The following is a 13,846-nucleotide window of genomic DNA, read 5'->3' as shown; positions in this document are numbered from 1 at the left end:
TAACTTCTGCTCCCTCTCCGGGTCTGTGGGCACCCTCAGCGCTCTGGCTCCGCCCCTTTCCCAAGCCCCGCCCCGGCTCCGCCTTCGGGGGGGTCCCCACTCACCGACTCCTCCAGCCGACCAAAGTTCAGACCGCGGCCCCCTGGGCCCAGGGCAGGGCGGGGAACGGCCGTGGCAGAAAATAACCGAAAAGAACGGGGGTGCGGGTGAAGGCAGGTGGGCGAGACAGCGAGGGCGGACCCCGAGATCTAGGCCCCGCCCCCAGGCTCGAGGCCCCGCCCTCCTGCGAGCCAGCGGGAGCCCGGCCCCTTACGTACCTGGTTCTGCCTTCGAAGCCCTCCGAGTTCTTTTCCCCGCCCCCAGGCCTTGTAGTCTGAGGCCCCACCCCTTTGGAGCGTTCCCCTTAGCCCCACCCCTTTGGAGCGTTCCCCTTAGCCCCACCCCTTTGGAACGTTCCCCTTAGCCCCACCCCTTTGGAACGTTCCCCTTAGCCCCACCCCTTTGGAACGTTCCCCTTAGCCCCACCCCTTTGGAGCGTTCCCCTTAGCCCCACCCCTTTGGAGCGTTCCCCTTAGCCCCACCCCTTTAGGACGCCCCGCCCCTCCGTTATTCCTTCCCAAGCCCCGCCCACCACGAGCTCCGCTACGTAGCTCCTCCCTTTGGGAGCCTCCATTTGCCCCGCTCCGGAGCCCCTTACCTCTAAGCTCCGCCCCTCGAGGACGCGGCGACACCTCTTCCCAAGACCCTCTCCTTCCTCGGGCCCGCCCAGCAAGCCCACCCGCCGGCGACCGCCCCCTCCATGACGCACACCCCGGTCCGCGCCTTCAGCGCCCGCGCCCTCTCCTTCCCGGGCCCTCCGGCCCCGCCCCCTCGCGATGCGCCCTCCTCGCCCCGCCCCTTTTGGAACCCCGCCAGCACCCGGCCCCTCCCACTGAGAACCCAAAGCGAAGACCCCTGCCTCTTCAGAAGCCTGCGTCCAGGACCTGTCCGAGACCCCCGCCCGCGTCGTCAGGGACCGGTGGCGCGGATGGGTGGAAAAGCGGGGGAGTCCTGCCGGGCCCTGGGCCAACGGGGGCCGGGGGGCTGCTCTCGGGCGCTGGTGCCGGGCTCTAGGACCCAGCGGGCAAATCCGCCCGCCTCGCGTCTCCCCCTCCCCCAGGCCGCCCCCTCCCCCCCCCGTCTTCCAGGTTCCCCCTCCCTCCCCCCCGACCCGGCTCCCGGTGCCCATCTCTAGCGCCGCCGGAGCCAGCGAGGGAGCCGGAGCGAAGAGGAGGAGGATGAGGCCGCGTCGCCGCCGCTCGGAGCCCGGCCGGAGCCTCCCAGGCAGGTGCCGAGGGGGGCGAGTGGGCGGGGGCGGACAGACCGCCTGCCCGGAGAGGGGGCGGCTTCGGACCGCGCTGCGCCTCCTGCCCACCGGGGCGACCCTCGGACCCTAACTGGGAGGACAAGGGGATGGGGGCCCCCAAACTGCGCGGCAGCCATTTGGGGGGCCAGTCTCCATTTGGGGGCCTGGTCTTCCCCCAAAGACGCCCCATTCATAAATTTCCGTCTTGGACCCCCACTATTGAAGAACTCTGGGGACCACTCCCCCCGGGGACCACAGATATGTGGGAAGAGTACGGAACCCAGAAACCCCAGTGCCCCCTCCCAGGTAGGCCCTGGGGAGACCCCTGCCCTCTCTCCCTGCTTCACCTGTTGTCGGGGGAGGCGGGCGGACAAAGAAAGCGGTGTCACGTGACTGCTCATTCACAAAATCCCATCCCATTGAGAAAAGGGGGCTGGGGGCGCTGCGGCCGCCCCTTCCTCTCCCAGGGAAACCCGGCAGCCTGTAGATGGGGGAGGAGGCTGGAGTTCGTTGCCTGAGTCCCTAAGGTTGGGACGCCAGGGTCCCTGTGCTGGGTGGCGGTGAGGGGCAGGAAGCTGATCCCGATTACTGGGTGGAGGGCTAGGTCCCTAGAGCTGGGGGGCGGGGTAAAATGGTTCTGAAGGATGGTGAGGGGTGGGGAGTGATCAATCTCCCCCTCCTCCTATGCGATCGCCCTTGCCTTTCCTCCGCTGGGGCCTGAGGGAGCAGGCTTGGTTTTTGTGAATGAAATGCTGTCTGGTTGTGCCTCGTCGTGTTGCTGGCTTTCTGTGCCTCCATCTCCCTCTCGGCCTCTCTCCCTGGCCATCTCTGGTTTTCTCCCTGCCCATCTCCCATTGCTGGGTGACTCAGTGAGCTTTGCATCCGGTCTCATTCATAAATCCGGGAAGAGGTGGGGGGAAGAGAGCCTGAGTTTCTCACCCAGCCAGTGTCCTGGGCAGCGGGGTGCAGAGGCAGTGGAGGGGGTCAGGAGCTGGGTTGGTGGGTCCTCAGAAAATACGTGTGCGCAGGCACCCAGTTGTGAAGGGGGAATGATGGGTGGGGCTGTGGGGCTGTGTGGAGGGAGGAGGGGGAGACAGAGGTGACAGGGGATGAGCAGAAGGAGAAGAGGTAGAACACTGAGGCTATGGGGGTAGGGATGGGGGACAAGGTGGGCACAGGAGAGGGGAGGTGGCATGAGGAAGAAAGGAGTTTGCTGGAAGAAGGTGGCCGTGGGGGAAGGAGGTGGGCCAGGGAGAAGAGGACTTGGGAGAGAAGGTGGGCAGAGTGGAAACAATGCAGTTGGGGGAAGGTGGGTATCCATGGCTTAGAGGGGCAGTGGGTCCCCATGTGAGAGCTGACCACGGAAGGGAGAGGAGGCCTGGGCTAACACTGAGTCGGGGGAGCAGGGCTTGGCTCAGTGACCGTGTTGTCTCTGTCCCCCCACCTCCTCCAGGTACATGGTGCGGGGTCCGAGCCGTGGTGATGACCCGAGATGACTCCAGTGGGGGCTGGCTGCCTGTGGGGGGCGGGGGCCTCAGCCAGGTGAGCGTATGTCGGGTCCGAGGGGCCAGGCCCGAGGGGGGGGCCCGCCAGGGGCACTACGTCGTCCACGGGGAGCGCCTCCGGGACCAGAAAGTGAGCCACCCTGGGGCGTGGGGTGTGGTGGGGGATTGGGGAGGCAGGGAAAAGGGGCTGGGATGCAGAGGAGAGGTCAGGTGATCTTCCAGCCTGGGAGTCATACTGGGTATGAAACGGAGTTTGGAAGGGAATATCAGTCCTATGGATGAGAGCTGGGGGTGTCGGGAATTACTCCCTGCTCCTGCCCTTGCTCGCTCCCACCTCCCCCAGTCTGTTCTCACTCAGAGCCCCGCAGGGACCCTGTTAACACCGGACGTCACGTCCCTCCTCTGCTCAGAACGCTTCTGTGGCTTCCTCTTGCTGGGAGAGCCTTCTCTCGAGGGCTGGCACCAACTGGTCCCTCTGCCCTAAGAAGAGGGAGGCCTTTGGTCCGGGACCGTTTGGAAATGTCAGATAGGGTTTTCAATCCTATATGTGGGTTCAGCAGGAAACTCCGGGCTGTCTGGCATGATGTGGAGGGGCGATACTAGAAATTTCGGCTGGGGATGTAGGAGAAAGATTTGGTTCCTTTGAAAAGGCTTGGGGGAGGGGTTGCACTTCAGAGCCAGGGCCGGCAGAGACGCTGTTGGGGGTATTTGAGATGGTGTGATGGCATTCAGACATGTCAGGTGAGCATAGGAGGGGGCATTTAGGGTGCTGGTCAGCATGTTAGGAGTTTAACAAGAATATTTTTGAGTAAGGTTTTTTTGGGGGGGATTACTGGGCACTAGAAGGGGGTTAACAGCAATATTTCGAGGTGTTCATTAAGGTTTGGGAGCACTATTGATCCGAAGCGGGGACACTGGGGTATTGGAGGGCAGTTAACAATATGTTTCTGAGGCATTCAGTAAGGTTTGGGGGTTCCCATAGGGATTTTAGGAAAATATAGAGATATTCCAAGGGGCTTGGGGGAAATATTGGAGTATCAGAGGTGTGCTTAATAAAACACTGAGGAGTGGACTTAGGGTGTTGGTCAAGGTTCAGGAGAACACCTAGGGCTGGGGAATGAGGCTTGTGGTACACTGGGGTGGACCGAGGGGCTGGGGCTATGGAAGGCATGGGTGTGCATGGCTGGGTGGAGGTGACCTACCCCTCTGCCCCTTCCTGCCCCCTCAGACCACTCTGGAGTGCGCCCTGAGGCCAGGCTTGGTTTACAACAAGGTGAACCCCATCTTCCACCATTGGAGCCTGGGTGACTGCAAGTTCGGGCTGACATTCCAGAGTCCCGCAGAGGCTGATGAGTTCCAGAAAAGTCTGCTGGCTGCACTGGGTCAAGGTGAGTGGTCCAGGTAGCTGGTGTTGGGGCAGGAGGAGCAGGGGCCCGGTGATGGTGACTTACTCTCTGCCTCTCTCCCTGCCCCAGGCTCGCTCACTCCCTCCTCTTCCTCCTCCTCCTCCTCCTCCCCTTCCCAGGACACCGCTGAGACCCCCTGCCCCCTGACGGTGAGTCTCAGGGTGCAGCTCTGCTGGGAGGGCAGGGGTTTGCTTCTCTTCCATGAGCGTTTCTGAGCACCTCCTGTGTACCAGGCACCGTGCCACATCCTGGGCCCAAACCAGGAGTTATCAGTTCAGTCCCAGCCATTCTCGTTTTTCTGTTCGAGCGTGATTCACACATTCATTCAAGGGTATTTACTGAGTATCTCTGTGTGCCTGGCAGGCTTTTAGGCGCTGGGGGTACACCAGCCAACAAAGCAAAGTCCCTTTCCTCGTGGAGCTTCTGTTTTACTTTCGGAAGGCAGAAAAGAAAATAGATAAACTAAAAGAAAGATTAAAGATGAAAAATAAACTGATGAATAAATGAATGACAACTCCATCCTTCCAGTTACTCAGGTCATAAATGTCAGAGTTGTCCTCAACTCCCCCTCTCATTTTTTTATGCCCTTTATCTCATCTGTCAGCAAATATTGACTCCACTTTGCAAATGACCAGAATCTGCCTCTCCTGTCATCTCTCACCTGGACCATCGCAACAGCTTCTCACTGTCTGCTGCCCCCCACCACCACCCCATCCACTGTAGTCTGCTCCCCACATGCAGCCAGAGGGACCCTACCAACACCTGAGTCAGGTCACGGCCTTCCTCTGCTCAGAACTCTCCCTGGGCGCCATCTCACTCAGGGTAAAGGACAAAGTCCTCACTGTGTGGCACATAAGATCAAATACCATCTGGCCCCTATTACTCTGCCCTTGCTCACTCAGCTCCAGCCACACTGGCCTCCTCACTGTTACTCCAACAGACCAGGCATGTCCCTGCCTCAAGGCCCTTGCACTGGCTGTTCCCTGTGCTTGGAACACTTCTTCAGCCAGATTTTCATATGGCTCATTCCCTTATTTCCTGCAGGGCTTTACACAAATATCACCTTCTCTGTGGGTTCTCCCTGAGCAAGCCATTTAAAATTGTAATGCCCCATGCCTCTTGTCCTGCTCTATTTTTTCCATCTTCTCAGATATTTTCCTAGTTTTTTTCAAAATAGATAATTTTCTTACCTATTTATTAGCTTACCATCCATCCCCTGTGCTAGAGTGTCAGCTCCAAGAGGGCAAGGATCTTTGCTTGTTTCTTGTGGTGTTCTTGGTGCTTATAGTAGTGCCTGGCACACATACCAAAAAAAACCAAACCCACTGCCGTCAAGTCGATTCCGACTCATAGCGACCCTATAGGACAGAGTAGAACTGCCCTGGAGAGTCTCCAAGGAGCGCCTGGCGGATTCGAACTGCCAACCTCTCGGTTAACAGCTGTAGCACTTAACCACTATGCCACCAGGGTTTCCATAAGTGCTGCGTAAATGTGTTGAATTGATTGTTGGCGTGAATGAGTGCACGTAATGCCGGGTTCGATTTGACACTTGCTGGGAATAGTGACAGTTATGGAGAACACCTGGAGAAACCAAGCTGGGTCCCTGGGCAGAAAAGGGGGATCCCACAGTAATGGGGGATGGAGGTGGGACCACCACGGTCTCCCACTTAATGAGCTCTTACTCAGGGAGAGACACTGTGCTTTGCATGCCCCCTCTCACACCTCCACCTTGGTCTTTGAGGGCCTGGTGTATCGTGGGTGCTCACTGAGTGTTTTTGGAAGATAGTGAATGAATGAGGTAGAAAGTACCCCCAAGTTACAGAAAGGAAACCGAGAGTCCCACAGGTGATGTCTCAGCTAGTAAGGGGTAGAGCCTGGTTTGGCTGGGAAGCCTGGTTTGGAATGGCATCCCAGGTGGGTTGGACAGCCCCAATAAAAGTGTAGAGGTGGGAAGGAGGCAGGAAGGGGACTGACCGGCCAAGGGAGAGGGGACCTGAGAAGGGAGAAGGATGACGTGATGTTCTGTAGGTTGGTGAGCTGAGCAGATAGGAATAAACCACACCAGACCCACTGCCCTCAGTGGTTTCTGACTCACAGAGACCCTATAGGACAGACTAGAACTGTCTCATAGGGTTTCCAAGGCTGTAATCTTTATGGAAGCAGACTGCCACATCTTTCTGTCTGGTAGGTTCTAACCACTGACCTTTTGGTTAGCAGTCAAGCTCTTAACCGCTGTGCCACCAGGGCTCCTAGATGAGAACAAAAAACTCTAATAATAACAGTAATCATTTCCAGCTGTCCTGGTGCTTCAGGCAAGTGCTACACCCTTTACAGGGGTCCTAACCACATCCTATGAATAGACAGTATTATAATCCTCATTTTTATAGAGGAGGAATCTGAGGCTTAAAGAGATGAGCTTTCTAGCTGGAGGGTCACACAACCAGTCAGTGGCAGAGCCAGGGCTCGAACCACAGAACCCTCTGTTTGCAATGGGAGGGGGTCTGTGTGAGGGCATCAGCTGTGCTGGGGTCCCCGTGCTGAGGCCGCAAATCTCCCCCAGTCCCACGTGGACAGCGACTCCTCTTCCAGTCACAGCCACCAGGAGACGCCTCCTGCTACTGTGGCGGCCCCCATCATCACAGTGGAGTCAGCTTCTGGCTTCGGGCCCACCACACCCCCCCAGCGCCGCAGCTCGTCTGCTCAGGTATGACCTCTGCCCGCAGCTGAAGTCTGGGGCTCCCAAGGGAGTGGGACGGGACACTGGGGTCCCCAAGGGGACGAGAGCTGAAGCCCAGGTGGGCAACAGAAACAATAGACAACCTATGATGATGGTTGACCTGACTGCTAGGCTGGTGGGGGTGGAGGAGGCTTGAAGGCCCAGGTTCCTCTAGGGCCGGGTGGGAGCTTCAGGTGTCTCCTGCGCTCTTAGAGATTTTGGGGAGTTCTGACTCTGGATTCCAGAGTGATTTGTGGGACAGCTCAGATCATTAATTCTAAGAATATATTAAGGGGATGCTGGTACTCATGGAACGGGGGCCTTCGGACTGCTTAATTCACCATAGTCAGAGCAGGGATTTGGTACCCAAAGGGTTAAAAGGACTTGGGGACTAGACTCCTGGGTCTGAGGGTGGAGCGTTGCTGAGTGCTGGAACTCCTGGGTCTTGAGGGAGTACAGGGCTGGGAGCCTTGAAGTGGACCTTGGTGTCTGGATTCCTCCGCCCCTAAGAAAGGAACTGGCTGTGGGCCTTGATTCCTGGACCCCTGGGAGACGAGCGGGCTGGGGGCTTAGAAGCCTGAGTCTCGGACCCAGGAGGATTGTAGGAGACAAGGTCCTTGAGTGAATGAGGCCTGTCACTGGCTCTTTGCATTCTTGAGTCTTCCAAGACCGGGATGGATTGAGGTGAGAGTGGGAGAGGGTCTTAGACCCCGCTAACCTCCCTCCTTGTTAATTCCCCTTGCAGAGCTACCCTCCACTCCTCCCGTTCACAGGGATTCCGGAGTCCTCAGAGCCCCTGGCCGGGCCCGGGGGCCCAGGCTGGGGCGGCCGAGGCTACGAAGATTACCGGCGCGCCGGCCCACCCCCTCCCCTCGCCCTGTCAACCTGTGTGGTGCGCTTCGCCAAGACCGGCACCTTGAGGGGCGCAGCCCTGGGGTCCCCCGCGGCACTACCCGCCGCTTTCACCGAGCCTGCGCCCCCAGCGCCCCCAGCACGCCCACCTCCGGGTCCGGGCCCCGCCCCTGCGCCTGCCAAGGCCTCCCCAGAGGCGGAGGAAGCGGCGCGCTGTGTGCACTGCCGTGCGCTCTTCCGCCGCCGCGCTGATGGGCGTGGCGGCCGCTGCGCTGAGGCCCCGGACCCGGGTCGTCTGTTGGTGCGGCGTCTCAGCTGCTTGTGGTGCGCTGAGAGCTTGCTCTACCACTGCCTGTCGGACGCCGAGGGCGACTTCTCGGACCCGTGCGCCTGCGAACCGGGCCACCCGCGCCCCGCCGCGCGCTGGGCCGCGCTGGCCGCCCTCTCCCTCGCGGTGCCCTGCCTCTGCTGCTATGCGCCCCTCCGTGCCTGCCACTGGGTCGCTGCGCGATGCGGCTGTGCCGGCTGCGGGGGTCGCCACGAGGAGGCAGCACGGTGAGGACGGCCTGGCGGGTCCCCTGTAGCCGGACCGAGGACCCAAAATTAAGGGTCCAGGGCACCGGACTCCATTCGGACCCAAAATTCAAACCCAGGCGCACCCGGAGCTTGGAGCTGGAGTTTGAAAGACCCCAGACCTAGAACCTGGACCGCATATCTAGGACTGAGAAACCCCAGGCCCTTCTTTTTGGGGGTATTTGCCCAAGAGGTCCCAGGCATCCTGAGTTCTGGCATCCCCACCTACGGCCCAGACTGAGGCGAGTTCAGGCATCCCCAGACTCTACATCTCGGACTTGCCAGGGAGTGCACAGATCCCTGAAAGACCCAGACCCCGACCCGACCCCCTGCCCAAGTTACCAACGCAGATCTAATCCCACCTGGCACCATGAATCCTCAGATTACAGGGTTCCAGAATTAGGAGTTGCCAGTAGCCGACCCTGCCTGGATCCAGTTACTTCCAGATCTTGAAATGGCAGAATCACCCAAAATGGTCCCTGAAGCCTCACCTGAAACCAGGGGCACCAATGCCTGAGGTGTCCGTATAACCCCAACCCTCCTGGGTCTCAGACCCCAAAGTGTTGTGTAATCAACAGATCGTGGCCCCAAGACCCCACCGACCCCAGGAACACCTTGATCTAAGATGTCCAAATAACCCCAGGCACCCTAGGACCCAGACTTTTCAGGATGCCCTGACTCCTTGGATATGCTCAAACATCAGGTGTTCTCTGACCCAAATGAACTGGGAGACCCACCCCAGAGCCCCCCAAGATCCAGACGTCAGATGCCACGATGCTCTGGGAGCCAGGCGAGACCTCCTAGACTCATCCACCCCCAAGCCAGTACTCCCAGGAGCTTTGGATCTCTGATCTAAGACCCTGAGTTTCCTGGTACCCCCAAATGTAGGACTGAAGGCCATGCACACCTCTGGACCCAAGACACTGGTCCCCAGACCTTAAATACCCTCCTTCTGGTTCCCATTGGACCCATGTTTCAAGACCCAGAATGTCCTGGAATCTTTGACTACTTTGTACTCTCACATCCCCAACCCCCAAAGGCTGGGAGTCCAGCCCACAGAAGATGGGATGGCCATGGCAGCCCAGACCTCTGACCACTAGGCTCCTGGTCCCTGAGTGACCCCAAGATACTTTAGGAGCACTGGATCCAAGACCCCAAGGTGCCACTGACCTCTGAGATGCAGCATCCAAGACTCCACGACATTGGAATTGTCTTGATCCAAGACCTTGGTTCCCCCATGCCAGGGTCATCTAGACCTGAGGTGCCCTGGGAGCACCATCTCAAAGCCCCAGGACCCTCAGACTCAGATTGCTTTGGACTCAAACCTCTCTCGCATGATGAACCCCCAGAGATGCCTCTATGCCTAACTCCCCAGGCCCAGCATGTGTGTCCTCTGAGACCTCCCCGTTGCACCCTGCCATCCAGGCTTACCCCTGAGACACCAAGGTCTGAATTCTGGTGCCGAGTACCCCAGCCCAAACCCTTAGTATCCTTCAGAATTACCCCTTCCCTCTAGGGAAGAAAAATATTTTGAACTCACATGTTGCCAGATTCCAGGACGACCTGGAAACTCCCCCGCTCCTTTCTCTAGGACCCAGCATTGCCATGTATGATGGTGCAGGCTGTTAGCTAAGCAAGGCCACACAGCTGAGGTGGTGAGTGGGGCTGGAGTTCACACCACTCTCTGCTTGCTGAGCTGTACTGGCAGAGGGAGAGGTGCCTTTTTCTAACTGGCACAGAGGCACCTCTTTGGCTAGTTATGGCTCTGCATAGGCCCTGTCATCCCCAGCTTTGCAGACCCTCCAAACCCACCCTTTGCCCAAGTCTGGCCTCTTACTTTCTGCCTCTCCATTAACCCTTTCTTCTCCATCGCAGAGTTGGGGATTGCTCTGGAAACTTTGAAAGCCTGTTTCATACCCTTTTGAGGCCCCTCCTCTGGGTAAGGAAGTTGGCACTGTCTCTTCCCCCAAGTGGAATGGGCTTCTCAGTGCACCTCAGATTTGGACATCCCTGTATAGGGGAGTCAAGGTCTTGGAACAGGGGCCACCTTAGTGTCGAATGGGCTTGAGCCCTGCATCTGGGGGTAGAAATGTACACTTCCTTTTCCTCAATATCCAGACCTGGATGGCCTTGTGAGGGTGTACGGGACAGGTGAAGGGGGCCAGAGGATAGGTCTTCTTGTCACTTTAAATTATTAACTATTTGTTAAATCCGGAACCTGTGAGATTCAGCTCTCCCAACCAGACCCTGGGATGGGTGAGAGAAAAGGGGGGTGTCCCTCCCACCCTCACTCTGCCCAGCTCTCATCACTGTCAGACCCACCAGAGCTGAGGGTGAAGGGACTGGGGGCAGCCTGGGTCCCCATCCCCCTCTCTGTGCCTCGGTCTCCCCCCTTCCTTGGTGGCAGGGGGGAAGCTCCATTCTTAACCTACCTCGTTTAGGGAGGGGTGGGACGGGGGACCAGAGTGCTGTACGGTGCTGTGGGATCCGCTCATGAAGTGGCGGGGACTGCGGGGAGGTCCCCCCAGCACCCATCTCAGCACTGCCTGTCCCAGGTCTCCCGGTCTTGCTCCCTGCTGACACCCACCTCTGATCCATGATTACCCTTCATTGCCCCCAAATCAGGGGTGCATGGAGGGCTGACCTTGGGAGCCAGGAAGACCTCAGACCCTGGAGCTCCCAGGCGCAATTTCCCAGCTGCTTGCCCCTCAGATTGGATGCCAGCCCCCAGACTTGGGGGGGAGGCACCCCAACATTTATCTTCCTGATCTTGATTCCAAGCCAGTCTGTAACCTCAATATTGTTATCGTTACTGCAGGCTGAAGTGGTAGTGGGGGGGGGGCCAAGACCCAGCCTTGTCTTCAGGGGGAGGGGGCGTGAGATCTCAGCTCCAAGAAATGTCTGTGACAAAGTTTCAGCCGGTGTTCTTTATTTGCACGGACGCGACCCATCCACTCAGCTTCCTGAGCCACCAAACCAGCCTCCTACCTCAGCTCTCCCCCTGCACATCCCTTAGTCCCAAGCAGACCCTCCAGCTGAGTTCTGCACATTGGGTCACTCAGCATATACATTTATCTAGTACCCACTCTGCCAAGCCCTGTTCTAGATGCTGGGGATGAAGCAGTGAACAGAACACACACAAGGGGGAGCTGTGTGACCCGTATAGTGGGGGACACAATAAAGAAGTAAGTTACATAGTATGTGTCTTAGGCTGGGTTCTCTAGAGAAGTAAAACCGGTAAAGCATATAAATACATACATAGAGAGAGAGATTTATATCAAAGAAATGGCTCACGCGGCTGTAGAGACTGGAGCGTACCAAGCCTGTGGGTCAGGATAGAGGCTTCTGATTCACGTAGCCGCAGAGGCTGGCAAACCCGCGATCGGTAGGTCAGAGAGCAGGGCTCTTGCTCACAGGCTGTGAAGATCGATGAATCCCAAGACCGGCAGGCAAGACTGCAGGGAAGCTGCTAGCTCAAGTCCCAAGAACCAAAAGTCAGACGAACAGCAGACAGCTGCAGGATCCAGCAAGAGCAAAAGCCCATGATCCTTGCCAGTATGTCCACTTATATTTGATGCAAGCCACAGCCCCAAGAAAACTCCCTTGGAACTGATTGGTTACTACAGCAGATTCCATCATGGAGGTGATCAGAACATCATATGACAGTCAAACCACTGAGAATCATGGCCCAGCCAAGTTGACACACAACTGTAACCATCACAGTGTGTTAGAAATGTAATACACTCTCAGGAAAAAAATAAGTCGTGATGGGCAACGCCAGCAATTTTAGCTAAGGTGGTCAGGGTAGGACTGATGGAGGAGCTGGCATTTTAATGAAGACCTGAAGGAGGTAAGGGAGTCATGTCTGGGTAGGAGCGTCCCGGGTAAAGGGAGCAACCAGTGCAAGGGCCCTGAGGGAGGAATGGATCTGTAAGTCTAAAGAACAACAAGGAAGCCAGAGCGTCTGGAGCTGGAGGGTAAGCAAGGAGTACTAGGAGGTAAGGGCAGAGTGGTGACAGGCAGAGTGTGTGGGGTCTCGCAAGCCACCGTACGAACTTTTTCCCCCTCAGAGGGACCCAAGGGAAGCCTCTGAGCAGGGGAGGCATGTGACTGGACTCAGGTGATCACAGGCTCCCTCTGGCTGCATGTGGGGAACAGCCTGTGGGGGCATGGGGAGTAGGCAGTCAGTGAGGGGGCTGCTGTGATGGTCTGGGGAAGACAGTGGTCGATGGGACCAGGGTGGGGGCAGCGGGGGCAGGAAGAAGTGGGAGGTATCAAATCTATTTTGAAGGTAGAGCCCACAGGTTTAGAGGTAAGATTCGATACAGAGTGGAGTCAAGGTTATGACTAGAAGGTTTGGGTATGAGCAATTTTTAATGTTTTGTTTAAGTCAACAAATGCCCCCCTCCCTCCAAATGTCCTGAGTTGGGGTAGGCAGGGCTATGCAAGGACTGGATTAAGGGTAGCCCCAGGCCCTGCTTCTGAAGAATAAGTTCTGGCCCTGTTTCTTCCCAGCCCACTCCCACTCCTAGCAGAATTATCTAGGAGTTACTGGAAGGTGTAAACGGTTAGTGCGCTTGGCTGCTAACAGAAAGGTTGGAGTCCACCCAGAGGCACCTTGGAAGAAAGGTGTGGCAATCAGCTTCTGAACAATCAGGCATTGAAAACCTTATGGAGCACAGGTCGCCATGAGTCAAAGTCGACTTGATGGCAACTGCTGGTACTGGTGTGGGAGACCAGGATAGAGTAGGAAATAGATTAGGTCTGGAACAGCAATTTTAACAGCTGCTATAAAAATAGCAGTGACAGGTTAAATGTTTAAAAACATGGACTTTGGAATCAGATCTTAGTTTGAGTTCTGGCATCACCACACATTCGCTCTGTGATTTATCCTCTCTGAATCTCAGTTTTCTTCTCTGTGAACTGGCGATAAAATATTTAACCCAGTAGCACATATGAAATGCTCAATATATGTCGTTACTCTTAATTGAGTAACTCTGTGTGCCTACTAAGCACTTTGTACAAACAGGACTGTAATTAATCCTCAGAGACAACTCTAAGAGACAAATATTATTATTATCCTCATTATTCATGGGACTATACCATGGGCTGCCAGAAGAATGAACAAATCTGTCTTGGAAGAAGTACAGCCAGAATGCTCCTTAGAAGCAAGGATGGCCAGACTTCATCTCACATACTTTGAGCATGTTACCAGGAGGCACCAGTCCCTGGAGAAGGACATCATGCTTGGTAAATGAGGGGGAAAAAAAAGCGTGCTGCCATAACTCCTTCAGATTCATAGTGACCCTCTAGAGTAGAACTGCCCCACAGAGTTTCCAAGGAATGGCTGGCGGATATGAACTGCTGACCTTTTGGGCAGCAGCCAAGCTCTTAACCACTGCACCACCAGGCCTCCTGGTAAACTAGAGGGCCAAAAAAAAAAAAAAAA

At 56.8% G+C, this 13,846-nt stretch overlaps 1 protein-coding gene across 3 annotated transcripts; it reads left to right on the top strand.

Moving 5' to 3' along the window:
- The first annotated feature begins 1,217 nt into the window (after nt 1-1,217).
- On the top strand, nt 1,218-11,219 carry SPRED3 (sprouty related EVH1 domain containing 3). 3 transcript variants are annotated; one of them, XM_049901638.1, is made up of 7 exons: nt 1,218-1,327; nt 1,571-1,651; nt 2,799-2,980; nt 4,079-4,238; nt 4,326-4,405; nt 6,817-6,960; nt 7,718-11,219. In XM_049901638.1, the coding sequence occupies exons 2-7, from the start codon at nt 1,606-1,608 to the stop codon at nt 8,381-8,383; spliced, it is 1,278 nt and encodes a 425-aa protein (XP_049757595.1). In that variant the 5' UTR covers nt 1,218-1,327; nt 1,571-1,605; the 3' UTR covers nt 8,384-11,219. The 3 variants fall into 3 exon arrangements, with proteins under 3 accessions (XP_049757595.1, XP_049757594.1, XP_049757593.1); XM_049901637.1 differs by having other exon boundaries at nt 1,218-1,651; nt 2,799-2,887; XM_049901636.1 differs by having other exon boundaries at nt 1,218-1,651.
- The last annotated feature ends 2,627 nt before the right edge of the window (nt 11,220-13,846 follow it).

The sequence above is a fragment of the Elephas maximus genome, chromosome 11 (assembly GCF_024166365.1).
Source record: "Elephas maximus indicus isolate mEleMax1 chromosome 11, mEleMax1 primary haplotype, whole genome shotgun sequence".
In the NCBI taxonomy this organism is placed as follows: Eukaryota; Metazoa; Chordata; class Mammalia; order Proboscidea; family Elephantidae; genus Elephas; species Elephas maximus.
The sequence above is the reverse complement of the archived record's forward strand: the minus strand, read 5'-3'. Positions and strand labels throughout refer to the sequence as shown.

Bases quoted from the DNA above. Each gene is read 5' to 3' on its own strand.
- SPRED3 (XM_049901636.1), top strand. From the start codon at position 1,453: ATGGGGGCCCCCAAACTGCGCGGCAGCCATTTGGGGGGCCAGTCTCCA. The intron at 1,652-2,798 runs GTAGGCCCTGGG...CACCTCCTCCAG, and splicing joins ACCCCAGTGCCCCCTCCCAG to GTACATGGTGCGGGGTCCGA. The intron at 4,406-6,816 runs GTGAGTCTCAGG...AATCTCCCCCAG, and splicing joins AGACCCCCTGCCCCCTGACG to TCCCACGTGGACAGCGACTC.